This window comes from Nicrophorus vespilloides, unplaced genomic scaffold, assembly GCF_001412225.1.
Source record: "Nicrophorus vespilloides isolate i.1.1-1 unplaced genomic scaffold, Nicve_v1.0, whole genome shotgun sequence".
In the NCBI taxonomy this organism is placed as follows: domain Eukaryota; kingdom Metazoa; phylum Arthropoda; class Insecta; order Coleoptera; family Silphidae; genus Nicrophorus; species Nicrophorus vespilloides.
Genome location: NW_017100106.1, coordinates 693,457 through 709,658, shown reverse-complemented (window position 1 = coordinate 709,658; position 16,202 = coordinate 693,457). Strand labels below are relative to the sequence as shown.

The window sequence follows — 16,202 nt, the reverse complement described above, 5'->3', positions numbered from 1 at the left end:
ATATATTTATATTTCTGTTGTTGTTATCGTTGTCGCCGTTATTTTTTTCTCTCTATTTACCTCTGAAGTGTGCTTCCATCAATGAAACCTACTCGCTCTATTATTAATTGTCCACGCACTCTTCGCAATTTCCCGTTCATCGTATTTTTATATTTGCGAATCCTTTTGCTCCGGTTCCTCTACATCACGTATAAATAATTCTGTTATTTCCAACAATCCACTCGCTATTAATAACCCGTTTTTAACCTCGCGGTGTTCGCGCTATTTATAAGTTTAATAATTTTAACCTCCTACTAAGTTGTAATATATAGACACATCGTGTTACATACAGAATGTGTCGTCTCCAACTGGCACATCTGGATGCGTAAGATGTGTTTATAAATCTATTGCTCATCCGTATAAAAACAGATTAAAAGGAGAAATGCAGAAGACAATTTAAAAATGTGAAACGATAATGACAGATGATGATTCACTTGCAATGCGAAATGCAGCTTCTTCTTCCATGCTTTATATGAATGCATTACTTTATATCAACAATTAATGTAACTTCGATATTTTCTTCAAAATTTGAAACCAACGTGCTTTTAATAGAATAAATAAAAAATTTACCTCCTGTACTTTAAAAGTAAAAATAGGTAAAACAGCACATATGGTCGAACTATAATTGTTATGTTAATATTAGTAATTAGTATATTATTAAAACTTTATTTTAGGAAGACAAATAAAATTATACTACTCCACATATGTTACAATATAAATATTACAAGATCGAGGTTTTATTGAGGAATATCAGCAAAATGTTCTACATTCTAATCAAAACAGACTGCACGACTAATTAATGGCAAACATCAATGAAAATAGTCATTTTAATCATAATGCTATTATGTTATTTTAATAAAATTGCATACAGAATAATTGTATTGTGTTTTAATTACTATAAAATAGTTACTCAAAAATATATGTATAATCATGTACTTTGTGGCTAACACAATAACTAAACAGGTACAGGTACTAAAAAGTATCTGTCATTTATCCAATTTAACGCACTAGTCCCAAGTTCATATTGCGGTTACCTTGATTGTAATATTTAATGTCAATTTAATACGAAATTTTGTACTCTATCTAACGCTTTGGATTAGTAAAGAAATATGAAACATAAAACTTGACAAGAAAAATATATATGCAATAATTTATCCTCGTTTTATTTCGCACAACTTTCTTTAGTTTTTGATTTATGAATAATTTTACATGCATGAAATTAATGACTTTCTTTTCTTTTAAAAGGAAAGTACGTAAGTATTATTTGTGACCGTTCGAAGTTTGTCAGTTCACAAAAAAAAAGAACGATTCACATTTTTCCATGCTTTTTAAACTAAGCTGCATAAACGTAAAAATAGATGTAATAAAGTGACATAATTTACTTCTCGTTACTTATTATCTGTGACATTTTTCACTATAATCTGTAAAATGTCTGGTACTGCGCTTTCTTGCGCTACTTTTTCTTACATTAATTTCATTTTATTCTGGTTTGTCGCACATTTCTCCTGCACTCCCGACACGAGCGAGTTCCAATTTTAAATTATGCCAAAATGCATAAATTTAAACAGGCTTCCTTTCCGCTCCTTCGTTGTTGTTCCTTTTTTTTTTTCATTCTCTCGCGGTTTTTAATAAATCTTCTTGATTTAGTATGTTCAATAATTTGCTAAAATACTTTCATCCCGATTTCAGCGCCATGAAGATTCTGCTTGCAAAACTACCGAGACCGTGGATCGTGGATGAGAAGAAGGACGATGGATACACGGCTCTCCATTTGGCAGCGCTCAACAATCATGTTGAGGTGGCAGAGCAGCTTGTCCTCAATGGAAAAGCCAACATGGATTTGCAGAACGTCAACTTGCAGACAGCATTGCATCTAGCGGTAGAGCGTCAGCATACCCAAATAGTCAGGGTAGGATTGGCAACATACGAAGATCTGATTGTCAAGAATATTTTCTCATGTATAATTTTGTTTGTAGCTGCTGGTTCGTGAGGGTGCCAATTTGAATATCGCCGATAAGGATGGGGACACCCCGCTGCACGAGGCTCTCCGACATCATACGTTGTCGCAACTGCGCCAATTACAGGACGTCCACGATGTTGGTAAACTCCTGATGGGCCTTGGAACGCAGGGTTCCGATAAGAAATCTTCTGCAAGCATCGCATGCTTTTTGGCCGGTAACGGTGCTGATTTGACTATTAAAAATAAGAAGGGTCAAACACCGTTGGACCTCTGCCCTGATCCGAATCTATGCAAAACTCTCACCAAATGCTACAAAGAGAAGCAGAGTGGCGAAATGGACATGGGCCCACAGTGCAATACGAACACCAACAACACTTCCACCGTGGAAGAATGCCTGGTCTGTTCCGATGCCAAGCGAGATATGTTATTCCAACCTTGCGGACATGTCGCATGCTGCAACGCATGTGCTTCGAGAGTAAAGAAATGTTTGATTTGCCGTGAAAATGTATCGAACAGAATTAAGGTAATTAATTTGATTTGCAAAGTACGACAAATCATTGGTTGTTTGATTAATTTCATATTTTTTTTTAATTTTATTGAAAATTTAAATCAGTACTAAAAATTAAAAGTATACTTCTTATTTTCATTTTTTTTTAAGTTAGACGTTTTATTTGCTAATAATAACTTTGAATACTTTTATTACAAGACTATAAATGTGACGAATGGTTTTGGATCTCAGGTTATCACAATAACCAAATATTGCTAGGTACATATATTAAAAGTCTAAAATGCTTATGCAGTGTCAATTTAAGAATTAAAGTAGTGCACTTCATTTTCAGATGTAATGAAATATCAACTACCTTAGTTCATTTCTTAACACGTTATATCCTGATATAACCTTAACATTTCATTCGCTTTACTTTAGAGTTTTCCACAAAAATAGAATTTTCGATAATATATGTGCATATTTTTTTAATTTGATGAAATCTGAAAACGTTATGTTATCATACTAAATTGTTTGTTACAAATTCGTGCATTATTATATTTGCAACGAAATCTTCTACATGATTGAATATTTAAAAAAAAAATACGTTTTATATAGCCTAAATTTTATAAAAAAATAAGAATAGTGGATAATTGAATAAAATCGGGTTTTTAATTATATAAGAAAATATCATCATAGATTAACAACTGTTTTGTTGTCATGTAATATATCAAAATAATAAAGGTTTAAGGTTTATTTATTTTGTATATGTAAATGATGGGTATCTTCTTTTTCACCAGATCGAGGAATGCATGGTCTGCTCCGATAGAAAAGCATCGGTCCTTTTCAAACCTTGCGGCCATATGTGTGCTTGTGAAAGCTGCTCCCAGATCATGAAAAAATGTGTGCAATGCCGTTCGCACATTGATCTTATAATGCCCATGAGCGTTTGCTCCGGAGGTCTAGGAACGATTTCTGAAGTGAAGAGCGATAGCGAAGAAGAGGCTGCCCCGAAGCCGTCCACCAGCGACGCAGCACAGGGTCCGATTATGAACAACGGTGGACGCGATGCCAGTGATATCCAGAAATTGAAGCAGCAATTGCAGGACATCAAGGAACAAGTAATTATAATTTATTGCCCAACTTCCATACGACTATGTTTTCTAACGCCTGCATTCTTTTTTCTCTTTCTTTTTTCCCTCAGACAATGTGTCCCGTTTGCTTGGACCGTTTGAAGAACATGATCTTCCTCTGCGGTCATGGATTGTGCCAGATGTGCGGAGACCAAATGGTCGAGTGCCCTATCTGCCGCAAGGCCGTCGAAAAACGCATCCTCTTGTACTAGAAGGCAATCGTAAATAATAATTAGTCCCATGGTGGGACTACCGTCACCGTATTAGAAGCTTGCTTTTCCAGCGGCGCAATATGGTTCTGTTTCATTTAATTTTAGTTTCGTTTTACCTAAACACAGTTGTTATTATTATCATAGCAAATTTGGATGACTTTCAAAAGCGCAACACTCTTCTATGTATTTGTACTAATTTTAGAACTGGTAGATTTCTTTTTTTATATATATATTCTAGAGCTAAATGTTTATCTAAATGTCGTGTCCGCTGTCATTTAAATAATCTTGTTTGGTCGTGGTTTTAGTGGAATTTCTAAAATTAGTAAATTAATAGTAATTTAATTTTAGGACTTCTTTTTATTAGAAATATATGTTAGCATAGTGACTTAGCGTATTTGTTGTAAATGTTCGTATACGGCATACAATATAACCATAGTTTTTCTTATTTAATCTGCGGGTTATTATACTATAATTATGTATGGGATGAGTCTGTATACTAACTAAAACGACTCTTCAAAACTATCGCATTGCTGGAATAATATTTTGGAGATTGCTTTATTATTTGATATTATCCTTAGTATATAACTGTTTAAGCTAGTGTGTATTATCATAGATTAGTTTTAATCGATAACTGTCTTACAATTAAATTAATTACTTTATGATTTAATTAACAGCAGTTTTTTTATAATAATATTATTACCCGTCTCTCTGTATCTTTAAGTTATTTGATTTGTATTTAATTATTCTTTATTAGTATTTACTACAATTATTGACTGGTCTGTATTAGGACTAACCTATGTTAATAAGCATGAGGTTGATTGTTAATACGTATGTAATTATTAATTTGAATTTTTGAAACTAAATTTTGAAATAAATGATATTAATCCGTATATAAATTTATATATAATATCCTTTATCATATAGAATTAATTAATTATATTTATAATCGAAATAAATTATTAAAGTAATATAAAGATTTTTGTAAACCTCTCATTAAATGTTTTTGGTTAAAATTAATATTGAGGTAAGTAAATAATAATATTATATATCAATAATAATAGTATATTTCAAATAAATTAACAATTTGTCAATTAGCTTCTATCACTTCCCCTTAGAAGTTTCACAATTATTCCCAATGATTTGTACATTATGTTAGCGAATATTTAAAATACTGCACAGGTATCCCGTAAGTCGAATTATAGTTAAATCGTAAAGTGAAAACTTATTTTAAAGACGCAGTATAATAAATATTTTTCCTGAATATTATGTTTTTAATTGTTAATCACTATTACAAACTATTAATATATAGATAAAGAATAGATGTCAATCATTAAATGTTGCTATACACATTTCACCGCCACCGCATTTTTAATTTTTTACAGTAATTTCTAATATTTCTTCATTCTTGACTTCTTCAATAAGATCGTTTATTCAATTTCTAAAGAAATTACTGTTGTTTATATTTATTTAAGATATCAGATAATCTAGACATAACAAAAATGAAACCCTTAATTTTAAAATACTACAACATATTTTCTTCTTACTCCAATTTTTATTTTAAATACACTACTATTATGATACGTTTGACCGATTTGCACCGTCCTTATTTTACGAGTATTGGAAGTTAAATAGTTTTTTAATAAATATCAGTTACTAAATAATAATATTTGAATTGTTGCAAAGGTCACTTAATAATAATATTTATTGAAACAAGACAAAAAATCAATAAAAATAATAAAACAAGAAAAGATTAATCAAAGGGCTATTAGCAATAGGTCTTTCTGCCAAAATATCAGTTATTTATAGTTTATTATACAGTGGAGACATTTCTCTTACTAAATTGTTGCTCGTTTAGCGAAGTGCTGGTTAAGGGAGGTTCCACTGTATTGTGTATCAAACTAGAAAATGAATAAAAATAATCTTATCTGTCTTCTTTATCTTTTTTACCAAAATTGCTTTATGTAGTACATCAGTGATTCTCAAAGTGGGACCCCAGGGGGGTTGCCAAAACTATTTAGGGGGTCACAGAAAAATTGATGACAGATGTGTATAATAGGTATTTGTAGAAAATATCCCGTCCCGATGGTTTTCTATACATACCGATTCGCGGGGGGGGGGCTTATTTTGGTACCTTGTAAGTGCAAAATTGGGACCCAGACAAAAAAGTTTCAGAAACACTGTAATATATGATATAAATATACAAGCGGTGGCAATCGATGTTCAAAATCCCGACGTTCGAAATCCCGAGTGTATCGAAATCCCGACGTTCGAAATCCCGACTATATCGAAATCCCGACTATGTCAAAATCCCGACTACCATAATCCCGACAATCAAAATCTCGACTATATCGAAATCCCGACAATCTAAAACTTAATAAGATTATTAATTGTTGTTATTTATTGTTAATAATATAAACTAATTTTATTATAGAATATTTCTTATTCTTAAGTTTTATAATGAATAAGACAACGAAAAAAAAATACAATAAAAATTAATATTATATATTGTTATTAAGAATAAATAAGAACAATTAATAATCGTGCAAAAGAGCCATCGATCTAGGTCTTAAAAATATTTCCGTCGTACCTATTAAAATATAGAACAATAATTTAAAAATGTTATTGTAGAAATTATAATAATAAAAGACATTGTCGGGATTTCGATTGTCGGGATTATGGTAGTCGGGATTTCGTTACAGTCGGGATTATGGTAGTCGGGATTTCGATACACTCGGGATTTCGAACGTCGGGCTTTCAATAGACGGTCTTTCGGTTGTCGGGCTTGCGATATAGACCCATACATTATATCATGATGATGTATTCGTACCATACGGAAAATGATTATAACTCTATTTCGGTGATTATAGTTTTTTTTTTATTAAAATATAATTAGCAGTCTTGAACTTACTCCACTCCTGTGTAGATTTTCGAACTTAATACAACCCTGTGCATCTGCATTTTCGTTAATTTTTGTTTGGTGCAACGTTGCAGTTGGTGCGACTGATTTATGTTTGTTTGATGACAGTTCAACCTGGTTTAACTGAACTGTTATGACTGGTGGAACAAAAATGTCAAATCTGAACTGTATTTACAAAATCCAAACAAGAGGAATTTAGCAGAAAGTAGTCAATGAAACGAACGAAATGGCTTATGTGAATGTAAAAGATTGGTCTGTTGAGCAAGTGACAGAGTGGTTGAAAGGTGACAATATGCAATATATAAGATGAGTCATTTAACCTTAGAAAATCATTATTCATTTTGCAGGTCTAGACAATAGCATATCACATTACACTCAATCCTTTTTAAACAATGGAGTTAATGGACAACAGCTACTCAACATTCGTTTAGATGATTTGGAGCATTTGGGTGTTAAGATTCTGGGACACCAAGAAATTATCATTGAATCAATTGTGCAACTTCGAAATATAGTGATTATCCAATTTACTTAAATGTTGTGGAATCTAATTAAACTTCCTATTTTTTTTTAGCACTATGAGCTTGACAAAGAAAATTTACAATTGCTTGCACTTCGACTCTCATGCACAGCAAATTCACTCAACAAGGAATTACAATACAATGATAATAATACAACTGTAGTGCAAATGCAAACCTTATCTGATGTACACAATGTTATAAAAACTATAAAACCAATAGTTTATTGGCTCAATAGGTACTGTTAATATTGGATTTTAAGAATTAAGTAAATGAACTGCAATTATTTCAGATCACCTTTTGCTGATAATGTAGAATATACTGAACTAAAAAAAGAGCTTTTAATGTTGGGACTTGAGATGGCAACGCAAGGAAATCGTGGTAAATTTTCTGAACAACCAAACCAATCAATTAGAGATAACTGTGAGAAACTGGCTAAACTTGCTGATAAAATTATTCAAGTGAGTTGACTTTTAATTGGATTTAAAATGAATTTAAATTATATGTTGTGTATTTTAGGATAGTTTTGATCCAATTATATTACAACCAGCTACATTAGATTTAACAACCTTAAAGAAAAAAGAACAAGATTTAGGATTTTCAGTGCTACCCAGTTACAATTTAGTACATCAAATTGCTGATATCAAATTTGGATCTCCAGCACAATTAAGCAAGAAAATTGATGAAGGTGATGAGATTATTCAGGTAATTTATTAAATATATTTTCTTTTGCTCAAATATTTTTATATATTACTTTTCTGTAGATTAATTATCAAACAGTAATTGGTTGGGAAACAAAGAAAGTGCTTTTGTTGATGCAAGAACCTCCAACTGAGATTGTGTTGACTCTTAAGAAAAGGCCAAGACATACTAAAGTCTATGGGCAGATTTATATGAAACCATATAGATTGCCAAGTAAAAAGAAAGCTGAAAAGAGGTGGTATGAAAATTTGCCATCACCACAATTACTACAAAATTATGTGCTACCACAAATCCCAAAGTGAGTATTTTCGTATTTCGCATAATTTGAATTCGTTATTTAACTAATATTTTAGGATAACACCGATTATGGACAATATTGAATCAGATAGTGGTAGCGAATGCGAAACTCCTGACAGTCCTTTGGAGAACAGTGGTAGAATGATACCATTTAAGCCAAGGTCAGTTTTACAAAGGAGAAACACCATTACAGGAGCCACACCTACTAATAAACAATCTTCACACGAAATTGAACAGGTTCGTTGTACCTCATTCATATAGCCATTACTCTTCTTTTTATTTAAAGAAACAAGTAAAAGAAAAATAAATATTGTAGTTCTTAATACCTTCCTTTATCCTAATTTAATTGTCTCTTACATTACTTAACATACATTATCAGATATATCTTTTAATTATATTATTTTTATTTTTCCTGCATGATAAATATAATGTTATATTATTTTGTAATATTTTTTTAAACATTTATTTTGATCAGTTAAATTATATGCAAGGTATGTATGAGTCATTGGTTTTCGAAAATTATCAACTTTTATATCCACTATCTTAGTAGCATAGGAAGTTGGTGGGTGGATGCACTTTACATCTTGTATACAAACTCGTAGGCAAATCAAAAGCGGTCTCTCAATTGCATTAGGCGGTAGAAATTGTTGCTAAATTAATTTAAATTATCTTGTTTTTTATAGTATTGGAAGTTGTTGAAAAATGAGGCAAAGACGACTCACGCTAGTTCGTACAACTTGCCAACAGACAAATTCGAGGAAGATCCGATGTATTTAAGAGATAAAAGTGTATCGTGCAGTCACGGATTGGAATTGGGTGAACGGCCGACGACGGTGATTGGACTGACGCACAACCGTAAGAATAGTTTCAAGACTGATTTTCCCGAAAAGATTAAGAAGAATGTGAATTTCGATGACACCAAAATAATAATAAACGACATATCAGAGCTAAAAGTGGACGACAGAAAGAGCATTAGCACAACGTCTTTGAGTAGCCTCAAGGACGAAACGATTGATTTCATTGATGAAGCCGAAGATCTTCAAGATCGCAGCAAAATGACCCTGGACGTTGATTTGATAGATACTAATAAATGCGTCAAAGAAATTGTAAGTTGCAAAACTAAATTGAATAAGAGTCCGTTGAAGGACACGGTTCTAGAAGACGTCCATATTGACAATATTATTATGAAGTTTGAGGTTGTTGACAAGCCAAAAAAATTGTCTAAAAAAGTGCCTGTAGTACCGCAAAAGCCTATTGTCTTCCCGAGGCCTCCAAAGAGTAGAGGGAAATTAGATAAGAGTCATAGCACTCCGGCTTATGACTTGACTTCTGAGGAGGACATTCCTAAAGAATGTCCATTAACTCCTATGGACGAAAATCCTATTAAATTAAGTGCAATAGAATTTCCAAGTAATGTAGCTAAAGAAAATCCGCGTCAATTAACGCACAAGCTGTCTTTTCGCGAAGTAAACGAGCTTCCAAAAATTCCACCCCAGGATATAGCTAAATTTTCTCACCAAGAAAAAGCCACTAAACCAATAGAAGTTACATTTCCTCAACACGATTCATTAAAATATTTACAAGATAATAAATCGAACAACGAAGACGAATCCATGAGCTTCTCTCAAATAAGTGAACAGGATTCAAAAATATCACAATCGACTATCAGATATGAATTGGGTATTCCAACAATACATAAAGTCATCAATTGCAATTCACTTGCACTGGAAGTAAGGAAGAAGTCAGATGTACCGCCAAAGCCTCCTCCTAGGACCAACATCCCTGAATCTTACAAGAGGAAAGTTCTACCGCCACCCGAGGCATTAAACCCGAAAATAGCAGAAGTCACAATGCAATTGAAATTGAACGAAGCATTAGAGGCCGCAGCTTCAATAGATTTTGAGCCATCTGCTGTCAGTTCACCAATCACTAAGCAGCCAAAAGAAGATGTATTAAAAATTGATACGAAAAAATCTTCGCCCACAAATATATTGGGTCGTGCAATAAGCAAAAATAAATCCGCCAAAAAGAAAAACAGTTTACTGTTGAGTAAGTACTTTGAACTGATATTAATTATATAAAACAATATAATAATATTAAATGTGATTTATTTATTTTAGAAAGACGGAAGGTTAGCGTGAGTGATGTAACTCCTGGTGAAATACAGGGTTATTTATACAAGCGATTAAGAAGTAAACATAATCAGAATGTACATTGGGAAAAAAGATGGTTCGTGTTGAATCAAAACTGTCTCTATGGTTTTAAGTCGAAAGAATCTCTAAAAGCCGAATGTTACATTTACCTTGCCGGATTCACGGTTACAGAAGCAACGGAAGTAAAATCACGTCCATTCGCTTTTAAAGTATACCACACAGGAACCGTTTTCTACTTTTCAGCTGAAAATCATGAAATACTACTCTCTTGGACTGAATCTATAACCTCTGCAACTTTCAATCCAGACGTGTCGAGGTCGACTGATCAAATTCTATATTCTGAAAGTGACAATGATTCAGATACTGAAACCCCGAGCAAGTCTTCCACGTTAGAAAAGCCCAACGATGGTATTCGCAAGTTTAATTCGCTGAAAAAATTCACATCGAAGAAACGTGATTCATCCGATGGAATCACGAGCTTAGATCGAAAATGGTTCTTCAACAAGTCAAGCAATAAAAAGAACGCTCTTCCGGTTCCCACCGCTCAATTCCGCTCTTATCGAAAGGTGCCCGCTTCCACGACTTTCGGAAATTTTACTTCACACATAGCAAACTATGGGGCGAAATCTGAAATACATGACAATATTTCCAACTTAAGCATGGATTCAATGTCACAAATCAATGAAAGCTACAAGTTGCATTCGAGTAACGTTAGCCTAGATACAGAGTACAAATGTAATTCCAGCTTATACTATGATAGCTTTAATCAATGTATGGAAAGCAACAATACCCCTGAAATGGTATATCCTAAGAAAACTCATTTGAGGACATCGTCCGACTGCAGTGAACCCAAAAAGGAAAGCTCTTGCTTCAGCAAGCGTTCATCCTCAATTAAATCCGGAACTCATTCTTTCAATACTCCGAAGAACTCCAAGAATCATTCATTGCCTCGCACACCGAAATCTGCTGAACCGAACTTCGCCAGACACAAATCGAATTCGTCCAAATCTCTTTCCAAAGAACTTTCACAGGGCATGATTTATTGTCCTCAAACAACAATGAACGATGTCCAATTTGCACAAAACAGAACACTAGACGGTAGAAAGTTCAATGAAACACCGAAATGCTTAAAACCAGCAATGCATTATACACCATTGGCTACTCCGCTCAGTCCAGAAGACAAGAGATTCAACACCAAGTTTGAACTGAATTTAGATGATCGGGCTGTTAGCAATACCAGCAAAAGTAGTAAATTTAGGCAGCTTTTCATGAAGCAGGACAGCAAAAAGGAGAAGAGATTGCCGAAATTTAGTAAAAGTGAAGATTTGGGCATCTCTCCAGATTCGGTACGATATTAAAACATAACACCTTTACAATAATTGATTGCTTTTTTTTCTGCAGATCGTAGCTAGTTCATATTTGCCCGAAGTTTCATATTCTCAAGTCCAAAGTGCTCCACCTTCAGCAGATTATCCTGGATTAGAATATCCGCCTGTATTTAAAGCCGAGACATACTCTTTATCTAATCCGCAAAGTACATTGTTTCGAAAGCAGAATAAGTAAAGCTAAATTATTCCTTCATTGAACTAGTGATATGTTGAGTTATATTTTTATTTTTTTTATCTTAATAAAATATGTTGATTTTATTATGATTCTTAAAAATGTTAATGTGCAATTCGATAATCAAAGTATATTATTATATTATGTAAACAATAATTATTGGTTAATTTTATATAGTTGATTTTTTTAACCGAATAAAATATTGTTGATCGACATATTTATACACATTATTGCAAATAACCCTCTTTTTGTTCCCACACCTAATATCATAGAAACGAAAATTAGCACAATTATGATAGTGTTATGTTTTTCATTTTTCACATTTTTTGTGCGTGTGACTATTATATTAAATCAGTTTTATTTTCATATAATAAAAATGAATGAAATTATTCTTGGATTACAAAAATATTTATAAATAGACTGAAGTATTTCTGTCAATAAAATAACAATTAAATGTTTTTATTGTTGTGCTTTAATTACTACGAAACAAGAATTTATTTTGAAATAACCTAGGTCGTTATTTTTTGCCGTAATTGTTACTTATTTATTGTTATTGTTTACTTAATTTTACTATTGAATGTTTCTTCTTTTCACGGAGTTAAGATTTCCATCAATTGAATTATAAATTGTTGTCTATTTCGTAGGAAAAGTTTTGATTATATCTTCCAACTATAGTCATAGTAATTACACTGAATTGAATCAAACATAGATGTTTGAAAATAACATTTACAAGTAGTTTTTCGTAGTAGTAGTTTAAGCCTAACTAGAGAACGGATTATATTTATTTTTCTATTTTTTTTTTGTCAATGATTATTCATATTTAAGAAAGTAACATAAATATAAGTTAAATTTGGGCAGAAAGACTTAGGTCGTTATCCCTTTGATCCAAATTAGCACCAATAAAAATGTATAAATTAAATATGTTAAACTACAATCTTTAGGCTTTTAATGAATGTGATGATTAACATAAATGTACAATTTATGTACATATTTTATACTTATGTATTTTTATTTCATACGTACCTATGTTATAGTTATAATAATTAATCAGTTTATCATGTTTTTTTCGTCGCAAATTTAATTTCAGTAAAGTGTAAATAAGATAATTTTGAAATATATTATAGTTATTAAAAGAATCTGTTTATCTTATGGAAGATTGTAGCGTGAATAATAATTATTAAAATTAATTTAGACACACCGAGTTCACTTGAAATTTACGTTTGATTGAGTTATGTGCAAAGCGCTGAGAATGGAATTACCTAAGCCGTCGTCGGATTAGAAATCTTAATGAAACGTCTTAATAAATTTAACACTTGCTGACTGCAATCCAGTCACGCTCGACAGTGATATTAAATCAAGTGGATGTGCAGAAGCAAACAAGTGGTCGTGGGAGATGCGACGGGAGGCAAAACAAAGCGCCGGACATCGATCGAGGCGTCGCCAAGACGACGCCTCTCAGGACGTCGCGACGCGATGATCATCGGCGAAGTGCAAACACATTTATCGTGCGCTCCGGCACTATCAATCCGAACTTGGTGAGAAGAGTCATAGGCCATTTAGGAAAAGTTCAAAGATCACGCAAACTACAACAACTATATGCGAACCGCATTGAAGGGGCATCTGTCTTTACTACTGGTACGTATGAGAAAAAGAATAATTATATTCGCGGTTTGAATTCCACAACAATCACTTTATTGTAACAATCAACGTTCGAAAAAATGAAGAAAAAAGATTGTTCTCATATCCGCTCGGACTTTCTACATATTTCGCTTTGTGTTCTTTTATTCTAATAATGTCATGAAAGAATCAATTACAGGTAGCATTCAAAATGGAAAATATAAATTGGAAAACGATTTCTTTTACAACTTTAAACGATTTCCTGCACAAACCTAAACATGCCGCAAGCTTGGCCGTTGCTAGAATACTTTTCGGTAGGTATGACAATGGATTTATCTTATTTTATTTAATAATATCATTATTTTAGGTATGCTGATGTTAATTGATATAGTCGAGGAAAGAGGTGGATCCGACCTGGATATTAGATGGGGCGATGCTAAAACTTGCCATTTTCCACTTCTTCCTCACCTACAACGTCCAACTCTACCATGGATGTGCCTGTTGTACGGAATTATGTGGCTAGGAGCTTTAGGAATCGCCTTAGGTTACAAGTTTAAATTGAGCTGTGCCTTTTTCTGCGTGCCCTATTGGTATGTGCTGCTCCTAGATAAATCCTTTTGGAACAACCATAGCTATTTGTACGGTTTAATCGGACTGCTATTGTTTACCTCATCAGCTAATTGTTATTGGTAAATATTTTAATTAACATTTCCACTTATTCTATAATAAATTATTAAGGTCTTTAGACTCTTTTCTGAGCAACGACAAAACGAACGCAGTGCCTAATTGGAATTATTTCATCTTAAAATTCCAAATCTTCATTCTGTATTTTTATGCCGGACTTAAGAAGACAGACATGGAATGGCTCGACGGATACTCCATGGCAAATCTAGGACACCACTGGATCTTTTCTCCTTTCTCGTAATTATCAAAAGCAATAACAGAAACTATTTCTACTAAATTAATATTTTAGTTCGATCTTCACCGTCCACGAAATTGATTATTTAATCATCCATATGAGCGGATTTCTTTTGGATTTAAGTCTGGGATTCCTATTGGTTTGGAAGAAAACAAGACCGTTATCAATTTTAGCAGGAATAACATTTCATTTAATGAATAGCAGAATGTTTAGTATAGGTAATACTAATAATTATAAAAATATTTAAAAAAATATTAGCTGGCAACCACGTTTTAGGTATGTTCCCTTACGTTTCTATAGCCACTATACCATTATTTTGTGAAGCCGATTGGCCCATCAAATTGTTATCGAAGTTCGTATACAAAAAGGAAATAGAAGAGAAAATCCCGTCGGTTTGCAACGCAAATAAGAAATCGAGAGTAGTTCTGATTATGTTTTATTGTTTGCTACAAATGTTCCTGCCTTATTCGCACTTTATAACGAAGGTGTGAATTTAAAATAGATATGATAAATGTGGTTAATCTTGATATTGAAGGGTTTCAACAATTGGACGAATGGTCTTTACGGTTATTCATGGGATATGATGGTTCATTCTTGGGACACTACGTTGGTTGTGGTTCGTATTGTCGATAATAAATCAGGGAAGGAGCATTTTCTTGATCCATCTGCTTGGACGCATAACGACAGATGGAGTAAACACGCGGATATGTGCGTGCAGTACGCCCACTGTTTAAAGAACAACTTACTCACAGAAATATCTAGTAATAAATTGGCATTTAAAGAAGTAATATAACAATATATTAAAACTTAATGTTTTAGAAGAAAGAAATAGACAAAACTCGGATATAGACAACTACATCACCTCTCAGGACATTTCGATTTACGTGGATGTATGGTGTTCGTTGAATGGGCGTTTCCAACAGAGGATGTTCAACCCTAATTACGATTTGCTTAAAGCCGATTGGTCGCCGTTTAAGAAAGTTGAATGGCTGTTGCCGTTGCTTACAGAATACAGTGTGTTTCGTGAAACTATTAGAGAAATAGAAAATCACGTATACACTTGGTCTAATTACAGCGACGTATTATTCATCGCCGATTTTCCAGGTAATTCCTGTAATATGTTTATGGATTTTATTATAATATGCTTTTTTATTCGCTGATCCAAGGTTTATCGTTGGAAAATTTTATAAGTCCAGATTTGGATAATGTTACGTTAACTGTGATCGAAGGAGAAGTAGTATTACAAACGGAATTGAACGACAAACAGGTGCAATTAGTAAAAGGTTCCAGTATTCCAATCGTGTCTAACGTCTTTCATACCATTCTTACCGTGGGCGAAAGACCATCCTGCTTCATGTATACCTACTTTAATAAAACTAAGGATGAACTGAAAGAAGAGGAAACCAGTATCAAAAGTTCGCAGTATTCACCAATGCCTCTGCTCGAGGATAGCGCGGCAAGCGTCGAGGGTTTCGTAAGGATGTGGGATCTTGTTGGAAATTCCATTTTAAATCTCATTTACCAAGTGCCTATGATTAGACGTGCGCCATTGTGATATGAAAAAAAATAAACGTATTACTTGCATATAATTATTTTATATCAATATGTTTCTAATGATATATTTATATAATAAATTATTATAAACCGCTTAACTTTACTAAAATGTAGGTACTTCATACATTTTAAACAAAAAT

General features: G+C 33.0%; 3 protein-coding genes across 5 annotated transcripts in view; all 3 read left to right on the top strand.

Moving 5' to 3' along the window:
- The window catches only part of LOC108568284 (E3 ubiquitin-protein ligase MIB1), a 207,570-nt gene extending 203,130 nt beyond the window's left edge, over positions 1-4,440 (top strand). Inside the window, exons 5-8 of the mRNA XM_017929266.1 lie at positions 1,729-1,948; positions 2,016-2,522; positions 3,284-3,604; positions 3,688-4,440. Of these exons, the coding sequence (XP_017784755.1) occupies positions 1,729-1,948; positions 2,016-2,522; positions 3,284-3,604; positions 3,688-3,828 (1,189 nt within the window). The 3' untranslated portion in view covers positions 3,829-4,440. The remainder of the gene's footprint in view (positions 1-1,728; positions 1,949-2,015; positions 2,523-3,283; positions 3,605-3,687) is intronic.
- Positions 4,441-6,846: 2,406 nt separating this feature from the next.
- LOC108568289 lies at positions 6,847-12,079 on the top strand. Its single transcript, XM_017929276.1, has 10 exons — positions 6,847-7,029; positions 7,093-7,256; positions 7,317-7,498; positions 7,553-7,721; positions 7,780-7,965; positions 8,025-8,260; positions 8,316-8,496; positions 8,943-10,308; positions 10,380-11,758; positions 11,814-12,079. Exons 1-10 carry the CDS (start codon positions 6,972-6,974, stop codon positions 11,973-11,975), a joined length of 4,083 nt encoding a protein of 1,360 aa, XP_017784765.1. The 5' UTR covers positions 6,847-6,971; the 3' UTR covers positions 11,976-12,079.
- A 1,234-nt stretch (positions 12,080-13,313) lies between these two features.
- LOC108568265 (vitamin K-dependent gamma-carboxylase) lies at positions 13,314-16,077 on the top strand. Of its 3 annotated transcripts, none has more exons than XM_017929240.1 (9): positions 13,314-13,607; positions 13,789-13,903; positions 13,957-14,278; positions 14,328-14,510; positions 14,563-14,726; positions 14,785-14,993; positions 15,044-15,269; positions 15,328-15,612; positions 15,675-16,077. In XM_017929240.1, exons 1-9 carry the CDS (start codon positions 13,569-13,571, stop codon positions 16,061-16,063), a joined length of 1,932 nt encoding a protein of 643 aa, XP_017784729.1. In that variant the 5' UTR covers positions 13,314-13,568; the 3' UTR covers positions 16,064-16,077. The 3 variants fall into 3 exon arrangements, with proteins under 3 accessions (XP_017784729.1, XP_017784728.1, XP_017784727.1); XM_017929239.1 differs by having other exon boundaries at positions 13,777-13,903; positions 15,331-15,612; XM_017929238.1 differs by having other exon boundaries at positions 13,777-13,903.
- Positions 16,078-16,202: the final 125 nt, after the last annotated feature.

Excerpts from the sequence above, each read along its gene's own strand:
- LOC108568289 (XM_017929276.1), top strand. The coding sequence starts at position 6,972 with ATGGCTTATGTGAATGTAAAAGATTGGTCTGTTGAGCAAGTGACAGAG. Across the intron at positions 7,499-7,552 it reads ATAGTTTATTGGCTCAATAG|ATCACCTTTTGCTGATAATG; the intron begins GTACTGTTAATA and ends CAATTATTTCAG. Across the intron at positions 8,497-8,942 it reads CTTCACACGAAATTGAACAG|TATTGGAAGTTGTTGAAAAA; the intron begins GTTCGTTGTACC and ends TGTTTTTTATAG.
- LOC108568265 (XM_017929238.1), top strand. The coding sequence starts at position 13,569 with ATGCGAACCGCATTGAAGGGGCATCTGTCTTTACTACTG. Across the intron at positions 14,511-14,562 it reads TGGATCTTTTCTCCTTTCTC|TTCGATCTTCACCGTCCACG; the intron begins GTAATTATCAAA and ends TTAATATTTTAG. Across the intron at positions 14,727-14,784 it reads TAGCAGAATGTTTAGTATAG|GTATGTTCCCTTACGTTTCT; the intron begins GTAATACTAATA and ends ACCACGTTTTAG.